This window comes from Caloenas nicobarica, chromosome 5 (genome assembly GCF_036013445.1).
Source record: "Caloenas nicobarica isolate bCalNic1 chromosome 5, bCalNic1.hap1, whole genome shotgun sequence".
In the NCBI taxonomy this organism is placed as follows: Eukaryota; Metazoa; Chordata; class Aves; order Columbiformes; family Columbidae; genus Caloenas; species Caloenas nicobarica.
Window position 1 is genome coordinate 16,059,432 of NC_088249.1, and position 27,569 is coordinate 16,087,000.

Consider the following 27,569-nt stretch of genomic DNA (forward strand, 5'->3'; position numbering starts at 1 on the left):
GGCAACATCATTAACTAACCATTCGTGGTGTGGTTTGCCTACCTTTACAAATATAGTAGAGTTGCATTCCTGTAAAGCCTCCATTAAACTAATCACATGCAGGCACACCATTTCGACCATCTGGAAAAAAAAAGAAGCATAAAACCAAATTAGAGTCCAGCATAGCAGTGTTGTAAACCAACCCAATAGTCTCTAGAAAGAATCTTCCTGTATTTGCTTGGCAGTTATGCTGAATCAGTAGATGTGTATGTATTAACCACTGACATATAAGATTAAATATTACATAGGCACATAAGAGACGTTTTCATTTATTTAGTTTTCCCCTGATGAGGCAACACCTATCTGTTAAATATTTCAAAGCGCTCGATGTATTTTAATTCATATCACACATCAAAACAAGTTGCCTTCAGCTTTGTTCTTTTCAGACCTCATAAAACCTTTTACATGCCTTTGCTGTGTAATTCTCATCAATCAGTGTGTCAGGAATTGATATTATTATTTACTGAATCTTTGAAAATTAACATACTGACAAAAAAAATCTTTTTTTTTCCTCGCCTCTCAAAAGACAACTTATTGTTCTGAACTGGCAGCTAGTCCATAATTCTTCCATTTTGTACCATGAATTATGACAAATGCAAATATCAGTTATTTAGTGGTAGACAGCCTTTTATGTTTTATACTGTGTAAATTCACAGGTACAAGACAAATACCCTGAGCCAGCAGTAAGTATTTACAGTGCCTGTCTGAACTATGTGTAAATTCCCGTCAATAATAATAAACTTAGCTTTATTGTAGTGCTTTTTAATCTTCAAAACACTTTACAAACACTAACTAATTAACCTCAGAACACCCCTGTGAGACGGGCAAGTATCATTATCTCCATTTCACAAAGCAATAGCTGAGGCAGAGAGTTTAATAACTTGCACTAGAGCCACATGGTGAGATATTTTCAGAATAAGGATTGGAACTTGGGACTTCCAGGTCATATTCTTGTCCTAAGGCCTGACAAGAAGCCTTTGTGTCTGACTAAACCGCCGGATAGTTAGAAGTGTTATACACATTTCCCCTTCTTTCAAACGGAGCTTCATGAACTACTGTTTGCAACACTGGTTTGTTGACCACAGAGACCTCACTAGATGTCAGAGGCTAAAATATCATTTAAAGACAGCTGTAGGTGGTCCTTGCCGGATGTGAACAAGACACAAGGGAACAGTAACTGGTTCAAAGACATTCAAGTGCAGCCCACGCAATTACAATTGAAAGGGCAAAGGCCCATACCTGCCTGGAGTGGAAGATGTTTCACATGGGGAAAGGGGAATTACATAAAATAATTTCCATACAGATAGGAGGTCTCCATTTGAAAAAGAAAAAGCACTCTAACAAAGGATGAAAATCCCAAACCTTAAGAGCACCTGACTTAGCAGAGTGGGTCATGTATAAAGAATCTTTCTCACTCAAAGCTAATACCAGGTTCTCCAGAGCCAGAACGACTAGTTACCGTCTCAGTTAAAAGGTTTTGACAAGTGATGACAGACTTGTCATGACTTTCTGGGAAGTGGGCAACACCATACATCTTGCCCATCAGAAACAAGCTCCTACCCTGCAGGCACAGAGAATCATTAGTCAAAGGGAAGCAAAGGTAGCACCTATGAGAAGGCTGCTGGAACCCCTCTGGGTTCTTACTGTACAAAGCTGTTCTAACAGCAGTGAGTAGTTGAGATAAATAAACGCTTAAAAGTTTTTCCAAAAAATGGTCTGGATGATTTCTGGACAGAGCAAACATTTCCCTTTCAAACTGTATCTCTAGAGATACATCCTTCAAGTCATTCATTACTCAAAAATGTTTCCAGAGATATTTATGTAGCTTATTTCTGATGACTAACCAATGGGTTATCAGTAGCCAAGTGTCAGCATTTGTGTATTTCTTTACCACCATGTGGTAAAAAAATATTCAAATGGATATCTACAGAATTATCCTAAAACACTTAGTTGCTCCTGTAAGGCAGAGTCAGATGAAACAACAGGGAGATATACAAAATGAGACCTGATGCAAGGAGCCCTTAATCCAACAAGCAGTGACTCTGCCTCTTGATTCTGTTCCAGGGAGATCCTGGCTAGATCCTGTTTCAAGCCCACTGTGAGGTTAAACCACTACTTTCGCTTTAATTTCTCTAAAGTATCAAAGTTGCTTTATGATGTTATCCATAGACTGATGTATTCCATTGAAACAAAGCCAAACCCTCCGAGTTTAATCTGTACAGAGCACCTGACTCACCACTTTGTTATGTGCCATTAGCTGTAGGATGCTCGGTGTCACCCGGCTCCAGAACTCCAGGGCTGTCAGGATTGCTGTAAAGCTAAATTCATTCTGGTTCTGGACTGTCGGAGCTACGGCTGTTTGTTCACAATACACTGTCCAGAGCTGAGCAAATATAAATGCATGGAATAGGGAACACATGTGCAGAACAGATGTCTGTAGAAATAGAAAATAGAGGAAAATATTTATTTAAATAAGTGTATTGGGATACAGTGCAGAGGCTTTCAAAGTACCCCTCTGTCACACATCCCACTGTGCAGTCTTGCCCCTCACTTTCCCACATTTCCCTCCCATTAGGAACTAGTAAGTCAAGTATGCTTGATAGCATCTCCCCCGTGTTTAAAAACTGGTTTTATATTTACAGACTAAAAACTGCATTTGCAAACACACACTCCCATGCAATCTTGGTGTATGGTATTAAGGTCAGTCCCCTTAAAGAGACGATTAGTTCTGCAAAACAGCTAATCAGGACTGTTCCAAGACTTTCTTGATGGAAAACTCCACTGCAACCTGTGGAAGGTCTGGAGGCTCCAGCACGTATTACTCCATTTGAAAAATGCTGCTGGGGTAAGTCATTCAGATTCTGAAAGGAAGGCTATCGTACAAAAGACATCATTTTACATCTGTTCTGTTAACCTGTCATCCACTTCCACCTTGCTGGGACAGAACTGCTCACAGTTAAGGAAGGAGAGTTTTGAAAAGCTAACAGAGAATTTGTTCAGCATACTCGGGCATGGGTCTTTACTATTATGTGTTACATATCACAGTGTCTGAGCTCGCAGGACTGCTGGACATTAACTACCTCACTACAAGAGGGATGCTTCTGGTCAGAGATGTTTTCTCAGCTTGCAAGTGCAACAGTGATTCATGCTCTGTGGCAGCATTACTGCACCAAATATTGCAATGGTTGCTGGGTAACTGGAAAAAGGTATTTGAAAGAGCAGATAAAGGCCAAAGAAATGAATGGGAAGCACCAGGGTCTTGGCCAGGTGAGGGGAAAGAAAGGGGGATTTTACATGCAAGAAAAACGTATTCTGCTTCTATTGCTAATAAAAACCTGGTTGGTGTCAAAAAGTGCTGCTATATCTGTGTTAACCTACTGTCACAAATTACTTAGGATTTGCAATAACTCTTTTTGTCCAGAGAACCTTAAGAAAAAAAAGTTGTGCTTGAATCATTGCTGTTTGTAATTAATTTTTGATCATAACATTATTTATAGGCTATCCAATTCTACTGTACAGAATAAATAACTTTCTAGATATTTGCTACAGAGATGGTCATTGCCAAAGCTTCCACTTCGAATTCAGTTCTTCCTTCCTCATTCCTGTGCTGAGATATTTTGAAAAAGTTGACTCTCAAACTTAATTGAGGTGATTTCATCAGCAGTTTTCTACACACGAAGAGGCAGTTATGCAAGAAAAACTACAGAGATTTCTTTCCATACGTCCCAGGTTTTAATAAGGTTTTATCTACCTCTCCTTTTTTCTTACAAATAAATGTTTGCAATAATAAGGCCAATACATAACACATCTCCACTTAAAACACAGAATCCCTTACCTTTGATTGCTCTGGAAACCCAATCAGAATAACAATAAGGTGGTCAGCAATTTGTGAACCCGCATCCAGTGGAATAGGCATGCAAGATGATGGAGAATTTGGACAGACAACATTGTGTGTCAGAGACCCCAGGAGTAGCCAGGACAGCAAACGAATGTGTGAGACACATTCTATGAACTCTTTGGGCCTGTCAAGAAAGAGTGGATTTTACAATGATGCTAAGTTTTCTGGTTTCCCCCAAAATATGGAGTCTCCTTATGCACGCTAGGCAGATGCAGCATCAGCGTGCTGGAGGCACAGACCATTGGTACAGCTTATGGGAAGACTAGAACCACACAGAACTTGGACTTGACATACCATTAACAACTCCAACAGAACATATTTGGCGGGTCTAAGAAACAGTCTCTATAAAGGGCTAAAACATTCACGGATTCACTTGTTCCATACTCAGGGATATATATCTATATATATAGACATATATATAGATATAGATACAGATATATATAGATATTTGGGGGGTTTTTTTGTTTGGTGTTTTTTTGTTTTGTTTTGTTTTTTGGTGGTGGTGTTTTGTGTGGGTTTTGGTTTGGTTTGGTTTTTTTACACAGAAATCATCAGATGGGAAGGGTTGTCCAAGTGAAAATGTTCCTTTCAGCTCCCTTGGACAGCACACGGCTGATGGGGCAATGGCAGGAAATTCTTCGTTCCACAGTGAGCTCCAAGGCAGGAGCCATGCCTGACTGCCACTGTGTTGCACTTCTCCATTGGTAAAGTGGAGTTAATTTCTCTTTTCCTTAGCCTCTCCTTGGACATTTGGACTGCATGATTTTGAGGGCAGGGACTATGCTTTTTTGTGACACTTAAGTGATCATCCACCATCTACTGCAATGTCTAATTGTAAAGCAATCTGCTTATGTAATCTAAGAAGAGACAACACTTTTCTGGTATCCTTTTGTCTGTCCCCTTGCTGCTACAAAGTTCAGATTACATACTCATTTGAATTCAGAGGCACAGGAAAAAAAAAATTGTTTTTCAATCAATAAATCACTACTTCTTAGGCCACTCTCACTACTGGTTTTAATTTCTAATTTGATGTCATTGTTAAGGACTCCTATCACCAAAAAGGCATTCCATTAGTGTTTTGTATTGTTTTTTTAATAGACTCTAACAGGACGCTCTTCGAATTCACTACCTTCAACTCAGAACATAGTCCCCTTTTTTTACATGTAAGAAACTAAAGCACAAGGAGATGACAACTGCATATTTCCAAAACTAGACATGTTCTTCAAGAAAGTACATGCAGTCATATCTACAGGTCTGGAGCCCAAGCAGCTTAGTCCCCAGAATCATCGGGTAGGTAGTTTGAGAGAAAGCTGGGAGAAGAATATAGGTTTGCTGAAACACAGTCTGATGGTCTACACTCAAAGCATCTTGTTTGCTGTCATTGTAAAGTAAGGGACAGTATATCCCTTCTTTCTGAAAATAAAACACTGCAGATTAGGATTTCTCACAATGAAAAGGGATTAAAAAAAAAAACAACAGTCTTGAAGAGCAGGATTTCTCTCATCTAACTTTAACCAGATGAAGTTAGTATTTTTATGATTATATAAATAGCCTTACACTTACAGTTCTCATTCATTTGTACTCCATAATCATAGAATGGTTTGGGTTGGAAGGGACCTTAAAGACCATCTAGTTCCAGCCCTCCTGCCATGGGCAGGGACACCACACCATCCACTAGACCAGGTTGCTCAAAGCCCCATCCAACCTGGCCCTGAACACTTCCAGGGATGGGGCATCCACAGCTTCTCTGGGCAACCTGCTCCTGTGCCTCATCACTCTAATGGTGAAGAATTTCAAAGGACATTTCCCATTGTATTCTCTATAGTTTCCAAAATGTTTTCTATAATTCTAGGACTGATCAAGTACTGCTGTGCTTTTCACTGTCTGTATCTAGACTGAGAATCAAGTAACTTCCCAGGTAACTCCAGTCAAGCCAATGGAGTTACATCAGCTGTCCCTTTGGCATTGATTATTAAATATTGCGTTGATGAATTCCTCAGTTAAGGACCACGGAGCTGCTCACCAGCTGTTCCAATGTCCCATGTTTGCCATGCCCTACTATGGGTCTTATCTGTGAAATTTGGCAATAAACACAGAATATTGTGAAGATTTCTAACTCATTTTAGTATTCCTTTTTGTGGAAAAAGCATTCTCACCCTTGTTGCATTGCAGAAGGAGGATGGTAAAGCCAAGGCAAGTATCGGATCACAGCTTTGTTGTCTCTGTGGTTTCCCCGTGTGATTTCCATAGCAGCAATCTGAGCTAAACCAACTTTCAGATGTCCACCAAATGTGTCTTCGTGCAGTGGTTGAGAACAAGTCTTCATGTGACTCTGCAAGGCAAAGAACTGATTTCCTACCTGAAAAGAGTATTTCACTTGAACTACATTCTTCCAAGCAACAGCATATTCTATTTCATTTCACTTCAATTCCTTTCTCAGGGTCTCTAACTGTGTCTACAAAATTACAGAACAAAACTCAGAAATAGATTTCAAAAACCTCTCCAGTCCCTAAATTAGTGACAGCTTTATGATGTAGATCTTTCCACGGAGGGCCACATTTTCAAGAGCCCACACATATTATGAATTGTGCAAAACACATAGACACCTTTTGTATCAGCAAAGTTAACAGCTGAAGAATAAAAAAACTAATGATTGCACATCTATACAGTTTAAGATGAAAGAATCTAACCATTTAACAAGACAGCATCTGGGCAGGAAATGCCTTCCCTGTGCAATATTCTATTCACATGTACAGAAATCAGCTGTCACTCATTCACTTGCAATATGACTATGTCACACCATTCAGCTGCTACAAATGCCTTTAAGCCCTGGAAATAAAAGGGCTAAACTTTTTACCAAGAAACCTGCAAATATTTATGCCTGGAAAGATAATTTATTATCCTGCTTTGTCAGCTCAAAGGAATCTTTCACTGGTGCTTCTTGAGATATTTCTGTATTTCTAATCAAGCTAACTTTGCATTACCTTCTGTTACTAGACTAACAAAACACATGCTGAGACCATTTGCTTACTTAAAGGAGAGCCATATGCTTTGCACAAGAAAATCCAGGTCATCAGTTATTAAATAATTATAACAGGATAAAAATCAGTGGACTAATAATATTTTATAACAGATAAGTGCCTGACCCCTGCAACATACATGTTGTGAATTTCTTTAAAGTTCTGGCTATTTGTAAACTCAGAAATGCTTACAAGTATTTCCCAACTATGTTGCAACCACAGAATAAGTTTATGTGGCCTGCTTAGATAAGAACTGCCTTTTCATTTTCCAAAGACAGCCAAAGCTTATTCTTTACGATACCTAAAATTATGGTCATATTTGACTCTCCTTTTATGTTAATCTTGTTCTCAGATTCCTGTATTACATGGTTAAATCAAAACAACATGCAATTTTAGACCATTTCATTCTAATTTAGTTTTAAATTGCCAGAATACACATTTGGGAAGCTTCTTGTCTGGTTTCAAATTATAAAAGAACTGGGTTAAGTTTTAGTTCATGTCCTACCTGTATCCATGTATAAAAATGTAATACATAGTCCTACTGAACATAAGAAATTATCATCTTATCAGACTTAAGCATTGTAAGAGCGTTTCTGAAAATCAGACTACAGTGCAAGGGAGAAGGGGCAGAAGGAAAAAATGCAAATGGCAGAGAGCTTCCTACAGAAACATTTTACACAGGAGAGAACATCTCTGCAAGTATTTCTAAATAAATTTTCCCCATTCCTGGTTTCAGATAAGTTCATGCTTTTCCATGGAACTGGCAAACCAGATGTATCTCTCCCTCATTTATGACTCATTTGCCTACCTATTCTGCAAGCAGTTCTGAACTGCAAGAGAAATGGGTGAATACCTTTAAAGGACAGAATGGGAAGGCAATCCAGCTCAGCTGAAAATGATTAATTAGTTTGTGCTTTGAAGTAAATTTCTATTCCAGCACAAAAGGCTGCTTCCCTTATTAGAGTATTTTTTTAAACTCAATGGGATTCAAGGCATATGGCCAACAGGGTAAGAACTTAACAAAAGGGAAATTTTGTCCAGTAAAACAAGGTTCCTGCGAGTTCTAAGAGATGAGTTTCAGTTCAGTTTGGATTCCTTTGTGGTAAGTATGACTAATTTGCAATAAGGTGGCCCCTCTGGGGCATAAGGTAGGGCGGAGGAGGCAGGGGGAGAGTGAGCAACTGTGTATGCTAGAAACTAGTAGGGGAGAATAAACTGCAGTATCCAAAGCCACTACAGTTTATCATTTATTCTGTCTTGCCTGCCACAGAATACTTGCATGAACTTGGGGCATGAAACTTTCCCATTCATTTCCAGTAACTTTCAGCAGAGGACTGGGGCAACAGTAGAGGGGCCCTTTCAGGTAAACGCTGTACTGATTTATCAGGAAAACAGGCCATCACCAGCCTTTATCAGCAGATGCACTCTGTGCTATAGAAGCACGGTGGCTCTTGAGGTTAGAAAGAAATGCAAGAACTTGGTTTGAAGAACCTCCCTAGAAGACCACGTGCCAAAGCCCAGGCACGTAGGTAATGGCAATACAATTCATACCAGCCAGAACAGGACAGCAGTGTTTTTCTGTATCCGTCAACTGAGCTTTAGATCACATAAAAGCAACTTGGCAGCTACTTTTTTGTGCCCAGTGATGAAATGACCCCTTTCAGTTGACAAGCTTCCCCTTGGATCACTGAGTTGGTGGTATACAAGCACTAAAATCTCTGCTGCCAGATTTCAGAGTTGACTGCATCTTTGACACCAGAGACTCTCCTCTGTTTCTGTAATGGTCCCTCTGCTGCACTCCCAGACCATCCATTTGTTTTGCCAGCTTTGCAGCACCAAGGCCTAGTCACACCTCTGCCTCCGTTTTATGCACTGAAGGAAATCCACCCTTGTGCAGGGTACCGGTACACGGCTCAAAAGATGACACTCCAATTTTGCCTGGCATTGAGAAGTGACGGATGGTTCCACTATAAGACCGATGTCTTCACTCTACGAAAATCACCAAAGTTTCACCTCCAGCTCAGTGCTTACTTAGTACTCAGCTTCAGATGGTACAATAAAACTACCTAATGGGATAGTCTTATGCTAAATAGAATAATTTTGCCCCCTCCACAGCACCATGACTATTAACGATATATTAGCCGAAATATTAAATTAATTCTTTATTTAAGCTGTTAACAAAAGATGCTACTTTGCTAGCAATTCTAACAGCTACACTTCTATTATTTCCTGATATATAGTAGCAATGTTACTCAGCCTAGTTCTTTTCTAAAACATCTTAAAGAATTTCCATTTTGCAGGAAATTTCATAGATACTGGCTTCCCCCATGAAACAGAAATTCCAGGTTTTAACCAGCTAATTATTACTAGGATGTTTTAAAGAAATTCATTCCTAAATAAAATATTTTATGTTGACAGAAGTATTTCCCTACCACTCCGCTTACAATCTGGCATCAAACTAATGTACAGAAATCAAAAAGCAGTTTGGACTACACTGGTAAGAACTACTTGGTTTTCCCTCCCTCAACAGAATACAACCTGACAATGAGAACAACGGCATCCATCAGAAAAAGGACTCCCCTATGCCCATTTGGTTTTGGTTTTTTTTTTTAGATCAATTACTGCATTTCAATAACCTCTGAACTTCCAATTAATGTAAATGTCTGTTTATGCTTACAATACACACAGGATTCCTCCAGAAGAGTGTAATTAGTTGTACAGGCAAGGAATTTTACATTTCCATGGGTCCATCACTTCTCACAGTGATTTTGGTGTGACATCAGCTTACCACCAACATTTCAGAAAAATCGAGCCTGCATTTATAGTGTGTGGTCAGTGTATTTGAATCAGCCTCCATTTCAGCACTGCATAAGCTGCTTTTTATTGATCTCCCAGAAGTGTGTTATCTATAACAGTACCCGTGTTTTTTAAGAAAGAAAGAAAAAAAAAAACTGTCAGTCATCCTCAAAGACTTCCAACCATTTCTCCAAGGCAGATTCATTACAGAAAACGTATTTTTGTTCAAAAAGCTCATACACTTTAGATCAATGTATGTCCAGAACCGACCTTTAATTTGGTTAAGGTATGCATATCTGCAATGAAATCCAGCACTTCCCCAACATATTGCCTCATGCATTCCATTGCTGCTGTTCCACACTAAAACAGAAAAGAAGTAAGTTTAAGTACCAGGTTTTGAATATGTCCATGTTTTTGTCTTTGTTTCTTGTTCACCAGAATACAACTTCTGTCTTAAATTCTTTTACTTTTTAGTTAGATTAATTTAATTAGGAATAGGTATTCTTTGATACTTTTCTTCTCACTGTAATATGTCCTTTTATCTGATGATAGTATAAAGAGATAGTCCAGACACTGCAGCTTTTCCATGCATCATAAAATACTCTTATCTGTGACAGCAATAAAAGATTAACCAATAAAACTTTGAAGAATACCCTTGTCATGTCATCCCGAAATTTACACTGGTCCAGAATCAAAGCCTTAAAAAGTCGATGAGAGTTTAACAACTCAGTTCTTCAAGCAGCTGAGCATTTCTGCAAGTGGAACCAATCAGCTACAATCCCAGAAAACAAAATGCAATCACAGGCACAGATGCCCTTATGCTCACATTAATCATGATGGAAAAAGAGTTTAAATGACTGGCTCCAGGTATTTTATGTGTAAATGCCACTAAAAGTAACGTCACTGAAATTTGCACATTGTTTTTTTAAAATTTTTTTTGAACTAACAAATGTTTCAGGGACATTCCTGAAGCAAAATCATTCAAAATACAGCATTCCAATGGCACTTAAGCTCATCGCAATTTTCAAGAGGAGGCAAGGACTGTAAGGGATCAATGAAATCCCTCATGAACTGCTCCAGTTTGACCATAAAGGTGTAAGCATTGAGAAGCGACCTGTGCCAGAGCAAGAACAACCTGAAAGGGAAAACAAAAGGACTAAATGTGGCGCTTGTTGTATTCCCACAGTACAAATTTTCATAATCCTTTCCTAGAACACAGTGAGAAATGCAAATCTGGCCTTCGGCTAGTACAAGATGTGCTCAAGGTGCACAAAGCAGTCAACAGAACAAAGCTGTCAGATTAGATAAATGCTTCAAGCAGACTCCCAAACCCTGGAGAGAAGCTTTAAGAAGGTGATACAGCTGACCCACTAGGTATCATATAAACTCCTGTTTACATGTTAATAGTCTGAGGTGAAGATAATGCTAGCTGAATTCAAGGGGAACTATGCATTCATCATTCTTAGGGGCCAAGTAAAAGCAACGCTTAACTTTTGAGGCTAAATGATGAAATTATCAAATCAGGTATCTTTTTGAAGTTGCCAAAAACTACTGTATCCAAAGTCATAGGCTCAGGGGAAAACATTCCAGTGAAGTTTACAGGGGAAAACTACTTTTCTTTGACCTCTGTTTAATTACCTACGCTTTGAAGCACAGAAGCTGATTACCCTACCTGGGTTTAAAAATGAACCAGATTTAATTTTGATCACAAAATTATTAAGCCATAACTGAGTTTTAGTGGCTGAAATCTGAAAAACTGCTAGCATTCTATTTTTAAGCAACTGACCTGGGCACCTCTCAATTTTGCATGTTAATATCAATCTACATAGTGTTGAACTGTATCACCTTCTGGCTTTCCAAATGCTATGCCTGTCAGTTCCCTTGACAGAATAACAAACAGTAAAATAAGGTCACTGGCAGCCTGTCAGCATATCCCCCATCCAGTTTATGTGGACTAACGTTTCCTCATGGTTTCTAAAATACTGAATAATAGAATTATAAAAGATGCTATACTCAGACCTCTGAAAATAATTCTCAGTTGCAAAAGACTTCTCGCCAACCATCTATTCTGTTTCATTCAAGCAGCAGGCAGCCTGATTCTTTATGATTTCTTCTGAAATGATAGCTTTCCTATCATACCTTGTAATACCAATGTTAGTCTATCTATTTAAAGCAAGTATAAATTAAAATATTCTGTTGGGAGAAAAGGTGTTATTAAAGATTTGCATTAAAAAAAATCACACACTTCAGAAGATATACAGGAAAGATCCCACTAACTGACAGCGATACACATTTAGGGAAAAGAATTTTCCTCAGCCTGTGAAGCAGAGCTGGGCTAACCCTCATCCATGTCTTTGGGTACTCACTCAGTCACATGTGTCATGGAACAAGACCTCCAATTGTGCTGCTTCCTTGTGTATTCACCAGCCGCATATTCAGAGCTTAGGCAATTATGAGTACTGATAATTTAGCTACACTCAGCAGCAGGATATAGATGAACGCCTCATATATTACCAGAAAAATACCGTTAACTCCCTTTCTTTAACCAGATAACCTTCTGTGAGAATGGAGGAAATGGCTCGTAGCTTTCCTCCCTGCTACCATTTTTTAAGGCATTCAGTTGGTCTGTTCCCCACATTCCCTCTTGAGCACAAGCTCCAGCTAAAGTCAGTTACATGACTAAAGATTATCAGTGAAAGTAAGTGAAGCAACTTCAAGTTCAGAACTTTTTCAACAATATTAAAAAGGAAGAAGCATCTCAGCCTCTGCCGGCAATACACCTTGTCAACCAGAAGAGAAATGAAAAGGAAACAACATTAAAATAAAGCAAAATGAGCTGAATAAGATACATTTTTTAAAAAACAAAAGTAAGGGATGGAGTTTGATTCAGTACTTACTCCAGGCATAGAGGCAATCATCTGTTTATGCAAGATTGTTGACTCAGCTAGTTTTGTTCCAGCATCTGCACAAACAAACTAAGAAGAAATAAAGACAAGGTATTTTTAAATTATTTTTGAGGAACATGAAAACGCTAATAAGTTATTAATAACTTTATTAAAACCAGTTCAGATGCCTTCTTGCTTTTATTCACAGTAATTTGCATTTAGACCTCTTTCTTTATAAACAACCTAATCAACTTAATTAACACATATATGCTGTGCAGAACCAATTTGAAGAATATTATATAATAAATCAGACTTTATGAACAAAAATATGTATCTTTGTTATTCCTTGCATATATCAAATGTTCCCCTTTCATTATAGAGTAAATCATGATAGAGGATAAAGCAGCATGCCATGTTCTTCACAGTAATATTACAGCAATCTCACTGAAGTTCTACAATGATAAAATATATGAAAAATGTTGAAGGTGAGAACATACTGGTATGGTGCAGTATAACTTCTGCATGATACAGGCCACAATACTTCAAAAATACGAGCTGTTTCTGAGAGAAAGTCAGTATCATTCTGTTACAGTAGAATATCTCTAATTGCTTTTCTTATGCTTATAATTTCCTTGCTTTTTTTTCTTTATTTCCAGATTCCTTGACCCAAAATCTCTGCTGTACACATCATTCATACATTGGACCTGATAATAGTGTTATTAAATCATTATAAGCTTCGACAACCCATTGGAACCCTGCTTGTTCCTAAAACTTGCTCTAATACTGTATTTGCACTTGAGCAATTTATGTTCACAGTGATTCAACAGAAGTTTCTACAAAAGAGCAGAGAGAAAAGAACTGTCAAATCAAGGTCTAAGCCTTAATTTTCTTTCTTGAAAATGAATACCATGGTACCTTCACAAACTGAGACAGATATTGACTACACAATATATTTTACAGATGTCCGATGCCTGTGTGTCAGCAGTATTCTCAATGACTGACTGCTCTTCTTGAAAATATTCCCAAATATCCTTTACAAACCTAGAATTTACTCTTACTCTTCCACGAGCTTTAACTTTCAGTGATGATAGATTTAATCTTAACTCAGACTTCCCACCAAGACCTGGAAACTACTCCACCTATGTCTTCATGAAGAGTCTGTTCTTTGAGATAAATACCAGAAAGACATACCTGACTTTAGATTAGTAATCTAAGTAGGTATCCTCAGACACAGGTCTGGCTCCAGTGGACTCTTCTTCTGGTTAGAATTTATTTTACAGCAGAATAAACCAAACAGAAATAAAACAACAATCTAACTCATATTTCAGTTGAGAGACAGCCTAGCGCTTTTCTGTACCACAGTTCAAATCATTACATGGGAAGCAAAAAAAAGAGCCTTAAGGTTATGGGCTGTATCAATCCAGTGAAGACAGTTGAGTCTTAGTTCAAACAGCAACCATGACTCTCCCCTTCTCCTTAAAAAGAAGGACCATTAATGGACTTATACAAATAGACGACAGATTTTCTCCTAATGCATCCTATCTGAAAAAGAGCGATGCTGATGCTGGGTCTGCTGGACAACAGCTATGTTGTTTTCCTGTGCAAAGGATTTCTCAGTCAACCATTTGTGTGCAGATTAGGGTTCCCTTGTACTACATCAGCTGCAAAAAACGACCATAATTCCCTGGAGAATCTGGCTATATTTAGCATCCAACAGTGAGCTCAGTGCACTGCTACAGACATTGCACAGCACTCACCTTATAAGTTAACAAAAACCTTTGCCAAAAACAAATGTAATTTATTTCAGGCAACATTTTCTTTTAAGAACAATAATAAGCAGCAGCCAAAGCATCCTCTACTAGCCTCCTGTAAGCTTTCTACAGCTTTTGCACAGCAGAGTTTGGGTTAAACAACATATTAATTTATATGTGAAAAATAGCTGGTAAACCTCATTCCATTTCTAATGAATAATTAGGTCTTGTTTAGCTTATCTTTCTCATCATCAGATTGCCAGTCCCAAGAACCCTTCCTAAAGTTGCACTGCAGTCAAAAGAAGATGGGGAAACCAAACTCAAAATGAAAAATTTTTTGCATTTCCAGTCCAATTAACTGTCATTGATGTTGTGTCCCTCTATAAATACTATAAGACATTAAGATGGCACTGGCAAGAGATTTAATGCCAACTATATGTAAAGAAAAAAGGAAAGAAAAATACTTCCACACTGCAAAAAGATGAGAAATGGGCAAACAATTGCCATGCCTCTTACTAGCATTGTCTGCTGAGATACAGCTACAGAATAATGTCTAAATGGGAATGTCTGCTGACTGTAGTGAATTACCTATATACTATAGTCTATCTGTATTATGCGTCCATTCATAATCAGGGTTTTTAAAATATATACTCTTATAAATGTATTATATGTAACTTCAAATCCTTACATTCAGTAATTAGTAGACCAGATCTTCACAGAAACAAACTGGAATCACTAGATATAGACTGATTTACATTAGCTGAAGGTCCAGCCCAAAATAGGAATCACCTGAACAAAACAGATTAGATGATACACTGAACCTTAGAGCCTGACTGAACAAGCAAATCCCAATGAGACACTAATATAATCTGAAGTCAATGGAAATCCTAAACATTTGTGGCGGTGAAATGTGAGCAGGAGAAAAGTACCGTGAAAAAAAATGCCAGGTGGAGACACAGTTCCTATGGAAACCCATGGAACAGCAGCATGTACATGATGGTTTTCATTTGTTAGGGCAAATCAAGGCGACAGACTTTCTGTACCCTTGATTATCCAGGACATCTATACAACGATTGTGGTGATTTGGTTAAAATTCTCATTCTTTGTAAAGTACGATAAAGTTAACTCTCATCTTCGCACGGATGTCACCAGCGACACTGATGGCACCATGTAATCTGGATGTATGTGGGTGTCAAATGTATGTTCCTAGGAATTCCTTTGTTAGTCAGCCCACGACCGATCTATCATTAAATTAAAGTGCTCCTAGCTCCTTTGTTATCTCAAAAATTTTGACTGAATCTCCATAATCTGTCTGCATTGTCTGTATAGAATCTTGCATACAGGCTAACATGACCATGGGGACATGACTATCTTGGAAATTAAAACCATTTCCGTTTGGTGCTGTGTTAACCCTGCTACAGTTTTATGGATTCAAAACTACGCAATTTGAATTAATGTTGTAGGGGTTTTGTGTGGTAAAGAGGTGAACCAGTCCCCTTAATTATATTAATGACACAAAAGTACATTAAAAAAATCAGATGCATACGTGTGTATTTACTAGTAGATTTCTTAAATTACAATGGTGCTTAAGATCAGCTTAGTGGTTACTATGGTATTTAAATTCAAGAGGCTGTTGAATGATTCAGACCACATACTACCGAGGGTTGCCAATTTACGCAGTGAATGGAGAAGCAGTCATCATGCCTCCAGTAGGCATCTATGGCAGATGGTCTGAATAAACCCCTATTCTTTACCACTGACTGCATAAAAACAGAAGCTGGCTGCTTTGGATAGCAGGAAATATGAATCACTTCATCAGCCTCTGAAAGAGAGACATCATAAAAGACATTTATATCCACATTAGGTGCTGTTGTGTAAGGTATGAATACATCCCAAGGTGAATACAGCATATGGGAACAGCGCTAGGAGGAAAATCCAGGCAATTATCATTTTATCTTTATGAGATAAAAATAATGTAAGAGAGAGTTTTGCTTACTGTGTCTATCAGGTGATTGACTCAATGTGAAGGCCAAGTGTCTAGCAGCGAAATCCCACAGCTGAAACTGATGTAGCATGTTTGCATGCTCAAATAACGAATTCAGGATTGACTAGACTGTGGGACTGCCACCCTGTGGGGTGGCCATAGGACTGTGCTATACAATGGAGCAACACAGAAAAATCACTTTATTCTGTAATACGGGAAAAGTCAGTTCAAGTCAAACACCACCAATGCACATGGTATCAGGCTGCATCACTGCACTCGTAAGACAGAAAGAGGTTGGTGCTTGTCAAGTTATTTGATAGTCTTGGCTGGGACCAAAAATAGAACTCCGGGCATAAAAAAAAAACAAAACAAAACACTTTTACTATCAAAAGAGAAAAACCCAAGTGTCGCTCTTCCCCATCCCAACTTCTTCCCCTAACACTGATGGCATAATAATTGTTTTCAGAGTTATCCTACCTGCTATATAATTTCACTTGTCAGTATTATTTCTCTGTCAACTAGCAACCAATTACTTACTCTGAGTAATGTACCAGTGCTCAAAAGAAACAAGCCCATAGTAAGCTGTATGAAGCTTTGACCCCATAATGGGAGGAGAAAGAGTGAATGGAGCTGTGATGCTGAGAGCATTATGAATGACCTACATAACTAACATCTTGCTTGAACCTTATGGAGTGCTTTATGCTGGTGCACTGTCATCTAAAGGTACTGAACACATATAATGGTTAGCATAAAAAATGAGAGCTCACTACCTATGGTTAAAATTGACGGGCTTCAGTAAAATGTTTTTGCTGGATAGGCTTGTGGTGCCAAATGGTGCTACGGCTGGCATTTTGGAGGCAGAAAGATTTTTGACAAGTTTGTATCTTACTTCCTCAGATTTTCCTAAGAAAAAGCTATCTTAACTCCTCCCTCAGCAATCCACAGAATGAAAGGAACAGAAATATTGCCCACATATTCTTTGCTGGAAAATTATAGAGAACAGCCTTCAGGGACTGGAGCCAGCTTACTGCCTGCCAGAACAGACAGAACCTGAGTTCTGGCCTGTGATCAACTTGCAGCCCTTCCCACACAAACTGCTCACAGGCTGTGGGGCTACAATATGAAGACAAGGTAGCAGCTGGGCAGCGGCCCCATTGGGACACGGTATGAAGCCCAATGTCCCTTCCAAACTGAGATACATCCTGCAATCCTCAACATATCAGCAATGAGGCACAGGTCAGTATCATCCTGGGAAATGTGGATTCCCAATTAAGTTTCTTAAATTTTAGTGTGGGAGTCTAAATGTATGCACCTATGGTTTCTTGCTTCCCCTGACATTACTGGTACTTTCTGTAATCATGTTGAACTTGCTTCCTCCCCCACCCCCCCTGAAATTTTGGCCGAGACAGGATCAGTATGAGAATTACATGATAATCTCCTGTACCTGCACCAACAGCAGCAGATTCATGTCTGGTAAGGGTGACTTTAACTTGAGTGCCTGAAGTAACTCCAATATCACACTGCGCGTCAAGTAGAATTTGTCCCTTTCCTACAACAGAAAAACACAAAAGAATATCTTCAAATTCACTGACACCCACTAGTAAATGACAAAAATACTTTTTATCTAAGTTTGAGAATAAAAAAGCTACAAAAGCATACTGGTTTCTCCTGTCTTACAAAAAAGCAGACATCATTCATAATTTAGGTAATTCTAAACACTTGATTGAGTAGACACCAATGAGAGTGATTCTTCTTTGATGTTGTATCAAGCACTATATCCAAGATTTTAATATTTCACATGTGAAATATAGATAGATTTCATAAAACAGTTACAAAGCCCAGGCATGCAGTGTAGCTTTCACGAAGTAGTTCCATATAAAGGGAAAAGGGGAAAGCAGTAAGGATTGGCAGAGGGGAACAAAATTAGCAACAGCGTTTAGTATTATTCTTTCATTAAACCTGCCAGAAGTGGTCTGTATTTTACCATACCTTTTTTTTTTCCCCTGTTGTCACTCCCCTTAAAATAAGGACGCCTGCACTAAGGCAGCTTGGACATCTATTTTCATTCATTTGACTAGCGGTACTTTTCCACTTAGACAATAAAAACCATTTTGGCTACAGCTGCTACAACAAACGTTTCAAAACATAGGGGAAAATCAGCCGTGGGAGATTAGAACATGGAAGCCTAAGAATAGAGTTGTAGAGCTGAGACAGCAAGGAGGTACAAGAGATAAGATTAGGCTGTTATACATCTTACTTGGACATTCTCTGACTTTAGACGATAAGATAAAAATGTGGAACAATTCTCTAACCTGCTACTGACCACAGCAACTCAAGAATTTTGATCAGCAGGAAGACTTACACTGCTCTCTTTGAAATGACCATCAGAGATGAAATAATGTTGTCTGATAATGAGAGCATATACAAAGCGTACTCGAGATTTAAAGCCTAGTATCTTCCACCTTGTAAATCTCATGCACCTGCCTGCTCACTTAAGTTAAATGTGCAGAACTTTTTACCCAGTCAGGGCCTTGGTTCCTCTGTGACATATCTAACACGGCGATACACAGATGCAAAAGGAAGAATAAAAACAAGGCAAGCACGTATAATTTGCACTACTACTCTCCTAAGCCACCAGCTACTTTCAGCTGAGGGAATTTCTGAACTCAGTGTGGATTCTGTATAATTCATAACTCTCAGTGGATTTCTCTTCCATGTATGTGTCCATTGACCTCTTGGACACATGTCAGCTTCTAGCACCCACAGTACTTGGCAGGGAGTCACATGCTGCTGAAGAACCACTTCTCTTTACTTGCTTTGACACTGGTTCCTACAAACTTAATACGTTCTTGTACTGGAAAGTCATGAAATTATCCATCCTTGCCTGGATCACTTGTGACCTTACAGACCTCTCACATTCCTATCGGTTGTTGCTTTTTCAGGTTGAAGAGCCATTACTCTGTATGTGGAACTGATCCCACTGTTCGATCGTTCTTGTTAGCATTATCTGCACTTCCTCTGATTCTACTATATTCTGATTGAAAATGTGGAACCAGAATCATGCACAATACTCCAAGTGCAAATAAACCCTGATAACTTGCTAGAATTCACCAGCAAGAGTGACCCATCCCACTGTCGCATGTCTTCAGAGCCATGCTCAGACAGCTGGCTCTGACATGCTCAGACATCCCCCAAAACACCAGACAGATGTTCCCATCAGTAACCCAGCCTGAACATTCTGGAAGAGAGGTGAAATTCTTTCAAAAGCATTCAGCTGTTTTACAGACTAACACCTCCGCTACACAGGATATAATTGGGCCACAATGAATCACTTTGTGAAAAGCACAGGCTCCATGAATCGCAGCTTTCTTTGGCTCTAAGAACAATAAAACAGTGAGCTACCTCTTTCTCAAGGAAGTTTCGTATCACACAGTCTAAACTCGATGCTTGGTAAGCACATGCAGCACAGAGAGATGGAGCAAAACCAAGCAAAATGATTTTTTTGACATCTGACCTCTTGCTTCCTGCACTGTAAATCAGGAGTGATGACACTGAAGTCAATAACCCAGAGTACCCTTCCTATCAAAGTCTACTTACTCCTATCATTCCACTGGTGATAAATATGTATAAACCATGTTTATATTTGAAGAACCTTATATAATGCCACAGAGTTGTAAAAGGGTATTAGTTCCATGAGAATAATGCCCAGGGGAGTCACATGTATAAACCTGTTATCAAAGAGTCAAGAACACAATCCTTTTAGCTTGTGTTCAGCGAAATTAACCCTCTCAAATGTCTATGCATCCCTATTAAAAAAATCCCTTGCAGCCTTCAAACTGTGACTTGCCAGAGGTCTGTGTGTAGAATGTGAAACTACTGAAGTTTGTTTCTAGCAGTATCTCGGGGCCCAAACTTAGTAATAAGAATAGTAAATCTGGTTCTTTAATGGAGTGGCATGCTATCCTCCAAGTAAGCCTGTATAAAGAAAATTTCTTTATCTCTGCTGCTACTGCAGTATTTACAAATACTGAAGATTGGTCACTTCGTTATTCTTTAAAAAAATTCAATAGCAAAATCATGTCACATCCAATTCAGTGGCATTCTGCATTTACTTAATAGGGGTCAACAGAATGCTGGCTAAATGCTAATTTTGAGTTCGAGCTTCTGCAGCTGTAAGAGATAAGAAAGCCAAGAAGTGTCCATTCAGGACCTTAAGATAATTGAAGGGAAAACTAAAGATGAGAAGATTACAATACACAGAAGAGATACTACTCTCAGAGTTCCAAAGGCACTGAAAAAATCAAAATGCTGACCCGGAACAGAAACTCAGACAAGGAAATATCAGATTGACATGAGTCTTCAGGCTCCAAGACGAGAGAAACTGAGATATTCTTGCCACAGGGTATCAGGAAAATGTTGGTGATAAAAAAAGATTTAGAGTAGCTGTACAGCACTGACCCCTACAAAGTGCATGTCGGAATGGCTTGGTCTTTGAAAAGACAGGAAACCTCTGTAGCTTAGCTGAAAGTTGGTGTTTTATTCCAGCCAGCACATTCAAAGTTGAAAAACAAGTTATTAAATCTAAATAGTTTTGGTGTTCACAATTTATATTCCTTCTGGAATTCACTTCTATGTGGTATTTTATCACAAACTACATCCTTACTTGGCTACAGTGATTCCACTGTAGAGAAACACATATATCACAGTTCTTTCTGTTTGGCTGGTTGGTTGGTTTTGTGTTTTGTTTGGGTTTGGCGGGGGCGGGGGGGGTTGTTTTATTTTGATTCGTTTTTTTCCTCTTTCTCACAGCAGTCACTAATTTGATATTTCTAATGCAAAACCATGGTAAGCTTTCAGAAATAACAAAGATAATGTAGTGTGGAGTTCCACTAAATTAAGTATTTTGTGGCTATAAATTGCAGGAGATCATTCACTAATTATTCCATTTCTGGGTTACCAGGTTGCATTAAGCTAAATCAAGAAGGAAATTTTACCGAGCACTATAATCCAAGGTTCCTGTGTGCAATTAAGTACTCAATGTATTAATAGAACATTGAACCAGGAAGCATGCAGGAAAAGCATGGACTTTTTTAATACCATGATTTTAATAAAATTTTCTTGAAATAAGCAAAACTGTGGAGCATGAGAGGAGCGAAATATTTCCTGTATTTCATGATTTGCTTTAGCAGGCACGCATGAAATATTCTTATCAGAACACAAATGCAAGAGGAATGTCTGCTTCAGTTTTAAATGGGGCTCTTTTTTGTTTCAATAAAAAAACTCCACTGTTGGACTTCAAGTTAACATTTTTTTTCACTTTGCATTGCCCAAAGCCTTAACTATAGAACTAACTCAAATTACTTCCAAAAGCTGGACAGTCTCTTCTGTATTCAGGATTTTTTTCTTTCATAAGCTCTTCTCTTTCAAATGAGACAAAAAGGTAGCATTTGCTTGCTGTAGTTAAACATACTGTTAGTTTCTATTTAATGGTTCAAACCATTACATCCGGTAAAAGTTTTTATTATTTTCTTGTAGTGTGAGACTTTCATTGTATTTATCATTCCTTCTTCACTGCTTGTCCAGTGATGTTTTTAAGCCTTATCAAGACTGAAGCCAAGACTGAAGCAATGTGTGTTTCAGTTGTAGATTATCAAAATAGAAAATCGCTAGGAGAGAATGTTTCCTAACGATTAATTACTGTTTTGACGAACCTATCGAGGATGGAAAACTGTGCACCTAGTGCATGAAGCAACATTTTTGCTCAGTACCTTAATCTACACAGTGGATCATATAGGGCCTCAGTAAAAGGTTCAATTGGTTTTTGTGGATTTTGTTGCTGTTCAACTTCTCACCAATAGCTACAGAAATGAACTTGAGTAATAACCAAGTGTCATAACTGGTTGTTATTTGTACACCATAGCTTTCATCCAGGAATCTTAAAAACTTTTTAAAGGTGCACACATTCTGTTCTCTTTTCTACACAGCTTTCAGCCATGCACGCCTAAGTGAGATACCAAATACAGAATGAAACAGGATCTAAACTGGGAAGCTCCTAACTTGGACTCTTCCACTTAACTTAGCTATCTGTTGCTGCCCCTCACAGCTGTGCTCTCGAAAGGCCCTACCAGGAATATTTAAGTCTTTACTGCACAGGGTACGTGACTAAACTTGTGCACTAGGAAAGAAGTGATGTCCAGACATTTTAAGCCATGCATCAGATATTACCTCTACAAGAGAAAAAAATTTCCAAGTCATGAAATCACCCCGAAATATTTTTCTGAGCAATGCTTTTGGGAGGTTCCCTTTATCTGTGTATACACTGGGAATGTGAAATTCAGTATTATTAAGTCACTGAATCATGATCACTACCTGATTAGCCAAACTACATTAAAACCATTGACATGTCTGACACTTGACACTGATTTCATCTTTACTTACAAACATACTACTTGAGGGAAGCAGGACTTTATCCTCCTCTAGGGACAACTGAAAATAACACAGACATAGTCTCATTGTTACCTTAGTGAAGGCTCGGTAGCACAAACCACACAGTTCCACCAGGTAGGCCAGAGTGAAGACAGCATTCTGAATTACAAAGCTTAGTAATTTTGAAAAAGGCTCCAGAAGACTCTGCAATGACATGATTTAGAGAAATCAATAACTGGTTACTCAGCAAAACAAAAAGCATTCCAACTCCGAAATGCCTGAATGGAACAGCATTATTTTTAGCTCAGAGGCTATCTCGATGGGATTTACAATGTTTCGGTCGAATGGCTATTCTATCTAGCATTTGCCTTCATGCTTGTATGAGAAATAGAAGCAAAAAGTTATAAAATAGTTTCACCTCTGACACAGTGTTTACGAGATATAAAAGATTCTGTAGTGTTCATATGGAAAGACCTCACTGACCTCAGTGGAATTGTACTGCAGAACTTCTAAGGAAGTTCATTACCATCTTTTTTTTTAAAAAAAAAAGAAAAAAAAGAGGCGGGGGGTGGAAGAGAACATCAAATCTTTAAGAAGATATACATTCACACCCACATAGGAATGTAATCTCACCCACTCTTTACTGTAACCTAGATTCTAAAGCTCTTTTCATTCTCCAAAGAGTATCGGACTGCACAATGTTATGCTTATATATAATATTTTCCTAGCTAGGGGATAAGAACACATTTCTGGAATAGCACAGGCTGGCTAAATCCGAGGCAACAGAATTTTGTCTTCTTGGAACTTACCCTGGTGGCACTAGTGGTAGGTATCTTCAACAAGCAAATCATGATTCTTAAACTAGAATCTAAAGAACACTGAGAAGATATTTGAAGATAGGAAAGAAAAAGAAAAAAAATATGGTCAGTACTTTTCTGTGCACATGTCTTGCTTTTAGCAGTAGCAGCTATGAATAAGTCACAGGTGAAGTCTGAAAAATGATCCCTGATGACTGACCTTATTTACTTTGCCTAAACTGGCTTATTCCTGAACACACAATCATACCCCCTCAGTGGTAACATACCAGAGCATGGGCCTTGAGATGAGAAAATTTCACTAGAAGGCTAGTTTGGAAAAGTTAACTTTACTCCTTTTATGACAAAAATTCCCTAGAAATATATTTCCACTGTAATAAAAATGGATTGGACAAAAAAAAGAGAAAAGCCTGGGTTAGCAGGAGGTAGGAGGTACGCACCATCTACCTTGTGCTTTATGTCAGTGATTGCCCTGGGATATGACATTTTTCCCCACACCCCAAGACAGGGCTGCAACTCACATCCCATAACATCAGAATGTGCCCTGGCAATAAAAAAGTTGTTCCTTATGGTGTAACTGATTTTTCTTCTGCATAAATCACAGAGGTTGTACCAGTGAATGGGACTTCTCAGGGTCTATCCATTGTCTTGCCTTATCCCTGCTGCAAACATGTACAACTGCAAAGAGTCATTTACGACCCTAGAGGAGGGAACAGGAAATGGACAGTTCAGGAACAAGCAATTGTTTTACATATATCACCAAAGATACCTCCCATGACTAAAAGTGAAACCAGAGTAAATACTCCATCTAAATGTTCTGTGAATGGCAGGCAGTTGGAACTGTTAAGATCAAATTATCTTCTTTCTATTTATTTCAGTTAGACAAGATGCAATGGATTGGCGTGGCCAGTACACAAATGGAATAGTTATCACCTGTTCGGCTTAGTAAGCGCTGCAGGATAGTGCCTCAGTTTACCAAAACCTAAAAAGGTTTCAAGACCTGACTATCGCATCATGGTGCCAAGGAATTTAGTATCATTCATGAAATTTCGTTGTGACACACAGTTTAAAAGATAATTTATAAGTCACAAAGTTAGATTTTAGATCCCTCGGCTGATACTGAGCAACACTGTTTTGCACATAATTACCACTGGGCTCATTCATGCCATAGGAAATAAAGTCAGAGTAAGGGCATCAGAATCCCGTGTTTACTGGAGAGACTCAGAAAAGTTTTTACTATGTTTACTGAAAAGACATCTGGACACATAAACCAGTAGATAAGATCCCTCTGCGAGGACTCAGAAATCAGAGCCCAAAGCTTCTAGATTCAGTTTCTGCAGCTATATTCTGATTACAGCCAGAACTACAACCTGGTCAGCTGAACAGACTAGGCTCAGTTCCCAGCAGTCTCAGTTCTCTCTGCCTGTCTGACTTAGCAAATTAATTAGGTATTGCTGCTCTTCCTGAGAGTTTTATTTTAACAGTTAAAATCAGAGGAATTTTTTTTTTTTGCCAAAATGCTGATTCTCTCAATCGCAGTATTTTAATCTGACAAATACAGGTCACGGAAAGCGTAGAGGAAAAAAGCCAACAAAGAGGTGAACGGTAGCCTGGTCAGAGTTGTTAGTGTTATCCACGGGAAAATATAAATAAAGCGATGGATCAGACATACAAGAAATCCAGTCCTCCGGAAACATTAGTTGAATCGTTAGAAAATATTCACAACAATCTGCTCTGATTTCTCATCCACAGCTTTCCCCCTGTTTCAGTACATTCTGACCAATGGCAATAGAGCTCATTTCGGATGTCCATATATCATACCTTCAGTGGCAACACACAAGGGAGTTTCGTAAGGAACGTCTGAAACTGATTACTAATTGTGGTCCAGAGGTTGCTGGGCGAATCCATTGGCAAGGCTTCCATAAAAGTAGCAATATTTTCCAAACAGCGTAGCATTGCACCCCCTGCTGGTAGATTCTTTTTGTTGTTTAAACCCTGGGAAATGAAACGAGAACTGTAAACAAATGTACAGGTGCAGAAACAGTCCCTTAAACAGTATTTGGAAATGCTGTGGTTAGTTCAGACCAAATACTACTTATGTCTGCTATAATGCTAATGATACAACGTTGTGCAGGGAATTTGAACTGTGTATACATGACAGTTAAGTCTAGTTCAGCTCCTAAAGTATTGACCAAAAGATTTTGAGCCAAAATGTTATAAGTAGAGTCCTAACTCATAACCTGCTTAGATTGGTATGGCATTAAAAAAAGCAGAACTCAAACGATTCACCAGTGGATTGCCCATGTTTTCATTTGGAGAGTTTTAAACAAGACACGTTCATTAATGTTCAGTAGACCACGTATGCTTTTTTGGCTTGTAAACTTAGGTCAGGCCTGGAAAGACATAAGCAGTTTTAAAGTGATGCCAAAATCTTCATATGAAGCAACTGTCACATTCTTGCAAGAGCAGGATACATGGAAGTGACTAGTGCTAGTGGGAGGGTAAAAGTTACAGCAGAAACAAGACAAGTGCACAGAGGGCAGACAGTGAAAGGCAGGCAGTAAATGTTTGGACTACTTAGAGAAATGGCCATCAGACACAGAGGAGAGGGAGAAGTGAGATATATGAGCAGAAATGTTCCTGGAAACCAGACAAAGTGCTGGGCAAAGGGATGGCCCACACTAGCAATGTGTAGGGCACCTCCAGGAGCTAATCTGAGGAAAACAAACAAACAAAAACAATCCGTGAGAATAAAACCCAGAAGGCAAATGGTGAGGACAGCCTAATTCTGCATCTAGGGAGGACACAACAAAAATTCTCTTTGCTTTTGGTGATGCAAGTTTGAGCTTTTAATGAATGAGGACGAATGATCCAATATGCCTGACAATGCTAATAAAACTAGCACCACTAACAGAGCTGATTGCCAACATACCTCTAACAGCTGGCTCAGAGCAGCAATGGAACTCAGCTCACTGAAGTCCATAAGAGATGTGGCCAAGGTCCGTAAAAAACTTCCATCTGAAATTCGAGTGACATTTTTGCACTGGCTGTCCATACAGAGGTAACTGAAAGGTCAGCAAAGCGCACAGATACCACACAGTACCTTTAATATTGCTCTGGAAGAGCTGGGGGAAGATGCCGTTGGGAGCCAGCTGATGGAACACACAACGGAGGAACTGTTTGGCCACACCTGCAGCATTTCCAGGGATCATCATGCTGAAATGAAGGGAAAGAAAGAAGAAAGAAATTGCATTGCAGAGGAAACACTTCTCAAGCTGTCAACATGGAGAAAATAAAGATGATCCTATTCTTTTTAATTATGGAAGGGTTCAGCTATGAGTGAGACAGTCAAATCAGAACTGTCCTGATCCCACAAAACAGTTCATTATATTGATTTTATGACTTCAGCTTGAGTATGCAGAGCTGAAAAGGTTGTGTACATATACCTAAAGTATTCAAGTCTCAATAAATAGTGGCATTTTTCCTGATTCTCCACAGTTTTATTTGTGAATCATCTGAGTTTGGAATATAATCCTTCTCTCACCTTGTGTATTTCAGTGATACAGGATGAGGTTCTTGGCTTTACCATAAAACATATGAATAACAGGTAAACACACACACTATATTAATTTGCTTCTTGCAGTTGCCTTCAAGAGATGAAGTACTTCCTAATCACTCATAAAATGAATGGTTTCATTTAAAAAGCTAAACTATTATCTATTTACTCATAAACTGCACAGGCTATCATTTTTTATAGCTTCTCAAAATGAATTTATCCTATTCAGCATCTGATTTACATAATGAGACATCACTACCAGGGGCTCTCCATGGACAAGGATGATTCATTTGATTTAATGTATGGAGATAGTTTATCAAGACAAATACTGAACACGGAACCAGCTAGAAAAAGCTGCACTGAAATCGTGTAAACCAGAAGGCATCTTTAAATTACATC

General features: G+C 38.7%; 1 protein-coding gene across 3 annotated transcripts in view; it reads right to left on the reverse strand.

Moving 5' to 3' along the window:
• The window catches only part of UNC79 (unc-79 homolog, NALCN channel complex subunit), a 108,975-nt gene that overhangs the window by 5,490 nt on the left and 75,916 nt on the right, over positions 1 to 27,569 (reverse strand). For all 3 annotated transcript variants that reach the window (XM_065635970.1, XM_065635968.1, XM_065635971.1), the window contains 12 exons: positions 26,718 to 26,830; positions 26,547 to 26,632; positions 25,436 to 25,609; positions 23,609 to 23,677; positions 22,893 to 23,003; positions 17,818 to 17,922; positions 12,651 to 12,728; positions 10,024 to 10,113; positions 6,094 to 6,269; positions 3,875 to 4,061; positions 2,276 to 2,473; positions 43 to 120 (listed from right to left, as the gene is read on the reverse strand). In XM_065635970.1, coding sequence (XP_065492042.1) covers positions 43 to 120; positions 2,276 to 2,473; positions 3,875 to 4,061; positions 6,094 to 6,269; positions 10,024 to 10,113; positions 12,651 to 12,728; positions 17,818 to 17,922; positions 22,893 to 23,003; positions 23,609 to 23,677; positions 25,436 to 25,609; positions 26,547 to 26,632; positions 26,718 to 26,830 — 1,465 coding nt within the window. The remainder of the gene's footprint in view (positions 1 to 42; positions 121 to 2,275; positions 2,474 to 3,874; positions 4,062 to 6,093; positions 6,270 to 10,023; positions 10,114 to 12,650; positions 12,729 to 17,817; positions 17,923 to 22,892; positions 23,004 to 23,608; positions 23,678 to 25,435; positions 25,610 to 26,546; positions 26,633 to 26,717; positions 26,831 to 27,569) is intronic.